This window comes from Hibiscus syriacus, unplaced genomic scaffold (assembly GCF_006381635.1).
Source record: "Hibiscus syriacus cultivar Baekdansim isolate YM2019G1 unplaced genomic scaffold, ASM638163v2 tig00112281_pilon, whole genome shotgun sequence".
NCBI classification, from domain to species: domain Eukaryota; kingdom Viridiplantae; phylum Streptophyta; class Magnoliopsida; order Malvales; family Malvaceae; genus Hibiscus; species Hibiscus syriacus.
This window is the reverse complement of record NW_024063292.1, coordinates 2768113-2770691: the sequence shown is the minus strand read 5'-3', so window position 1 is coordinate 2770691 and position 2579 is coordinate 2768113. Positions and strand designations below refer to the sequence as shown.

Below are 2579 nucleotides of genomic sequence, written 5' to 3'. Positions count from 1 at the left end.
GACTAAGGGGCTTGGAGTGCAACAACTTAACAAGCTATTATTTAAGTTGGGGATGAAGAATATCTTTCAACCTCTATCTTGAAGGGGAGCGTAGAGAGTTTGTTTAATGTACAATTATTATGTTATTGTTTTTTATTGGGAAGTTACTTAGTTAGCTTTGCTAGCTACTTGTGAACATCTTTGTATATAACATTGTTTTCTTATCAGTTGAATATATGAGAAAATATTGAAAATATGTCTCTTATTTTCTCAATAATAGTAAGAGATAAGTGTACTTAAAATCACTAAGCATCAAACACTACAATATATATATATATATATATATAAGGTACACGTACTCAGAATCACTAAGCATCGTACCACAAATAAATAAGTGCTCATATGTTACACATAGGAACATTCTTTTTAGACCAAATATCATAATAGAACTCTACAGTTACAATAACTATTCATGAGCTAGGCGCAAATCTCTCACAAACTGTCATACAACTTATCTTTTTTTTTATTAATCTCAACAGCTAATTATGTGGATACTTTGATAATTCTACTATAAGGTACTTTTGATCATTTTCACACACGCACACGTACACGTGTACGCACACACAGATAAAAACACACATAAGAATAATTTGATCATTTCAGCATATAAGGGTATTTTATTATGCTATAGATCTAGGTCTTAACATAATTAATTAGGATCATGAGTAGTTTAATAATTTACCCACCTATTGCTCGAACACCATAATGTCATCATCGACCCAATGACCGTTCTTCTGTTATTCATTTATACTTTTAGCACCTCATGATTAAATCTACCAATAGATCACCATCTGTCACAAATAAAGTAAAAAAATCTGAGTTCTCATATTTTTTTGTCTTACTTTAATGCAATCCATTATCGTTCCTTTTGTAACATTTGTCACTCTTATATTTTATCCCTTCTCTCTTAATCATTTTTGAAACCGAGCACAAGGGCTCATGTCTTGACCGATATCACATCCAATGGTTGGTACTCGAATTAGTGTTATTGCCTCCGTCATAGTCTAAAACCTTTAGTAAGGCCTCACTTTTTTTTTTTTTTTTTTGCTTCTCTTTTCCTTTTCCATTTTCCCTCATCATCCAGTGCATATTTTATCTGTTTTGTTCTGACTAGAATTACTCTCACTTGATATGTTATAATCGATTTAATCCATTATCTGAATGACCTATGACCTAACCTGTTGGCCTAATTCATCTGACTCATTGACTCGTACTCGTTTATCACTCAAGATTGATTATTGAATTTGACTGTTGACCTTAACTCTGTCTATTAATTAACTTTGATCTTCACTATTGATTTTGACTCATTTATTTTGAAATTTTAATTAATTAATTTAATTATGACCACAATAATACAAAGGCAAAATAAAAGTGACTTTTCTAATAATTTATCTTTAATATTTTTTCATATGACGAGATATGACATGGATATATTATTCTAGTGCTGATAATTTATCCTAAAATGAAACAAATCAAAGAATCATGTTGAATAAAAAAATTAAATTAAATTAAATTTTAATCGTTGAGTTTCTTTAATGAGATAGATTCTACGTTAATCAACTCATGTACATTATTTTTCTCTCCAATACATACGATCCAATTATAAAATGCACAAATTTTGGATAAAATATATCAATCTCATTCAAATAACTTTTTTGCATGTTATTACAGTTGCAACTGTTATTGTACACGATCCAATAATCAAATGCACAATCTAATATTTAAAAGAGAGAAAAAAATTATATTTTCTTATTCTCTTGATTAAAAATTAAAAAATTGGCCACTTCATGACACTTAACAAGTGTTCATTTTTAACCTTATTTTCAGTGAAACAGTTAGGAAGTTGCCCGTATTTTACAGGTGATCCATTCTTAATGCGAAAGTCCCTGTTTCAATGGACAGCCTCAATGCCTTACTACAGCATGCCCTTTAAATTCACAACTTTACTGTCATCTCTCAATCTTATTGGAAAACCAAAACCCAAAAGGGAAAAAAAGAACAACTTTCATCAACACATACAACAGTCAAAAGGACATGGATGATGCTGAGAAAACTGATCTAGATCGCATTTTCAAGCGCTTCGATACCAATGAGGATAGCAAGATCTCGTCAGCGGAGCTGGGAGAAGCATTGAAGCAACTCGGTTCGGTCACACCGGATGAAGTTACGAGGATGATGAACGAGATCGATACAGACGGTGATGGCTACATTTCCTATGAGGAGTACCTTGCTTTCGCAAATGCCAACCGTGGCCTAATGAAAGATGTTGCCAAAATATTTTAATTTTAATTTAAACTTATATATATATGTATATGGAAATCGTTCACTTATTTGTGAAACTTCATCTTTTTTTACTTGTTATCGAGAGAACTAAACAATGGAGAAGATAGTTTTGAGGTTTAAAAATAATTTCTAAATTGTTGTTGGAGGATTTAATGTTTTCATTGACATGTTTGTTATCGGGGACAGCTATGTTGTCAACAACAATGGGATTTGAGGTGAAACTTAGACGGGATATAGTTCGGGTTAGTTGTGGGTAG

At 31.5% G+C, this 2579-nt stretch overlaps 1 protein-coding gene across 1 annotated transcript; it reads left to right on the top strand.

The window, feature by feature from the left end:
* Positions 1 to 2014: 2014 nt before the first annotated feature.
* On the top strand, positions 2015 to 2322 carry LOC120177093 (probable calcium-binding protein CML28). Its single transcript, XM_039183336.1, has one exon. The coding sequence runs from the start codon at positions 2074 to 2076 to the stop codon at positions 2320 to 2322; it is 249 nt and encodes an 82-aa protein (XP_039039267.1). The 5' UTR covers positions 2015 to 2073.
* Positions 2323 to 2579: the final 257 nt, after the last annotated feature.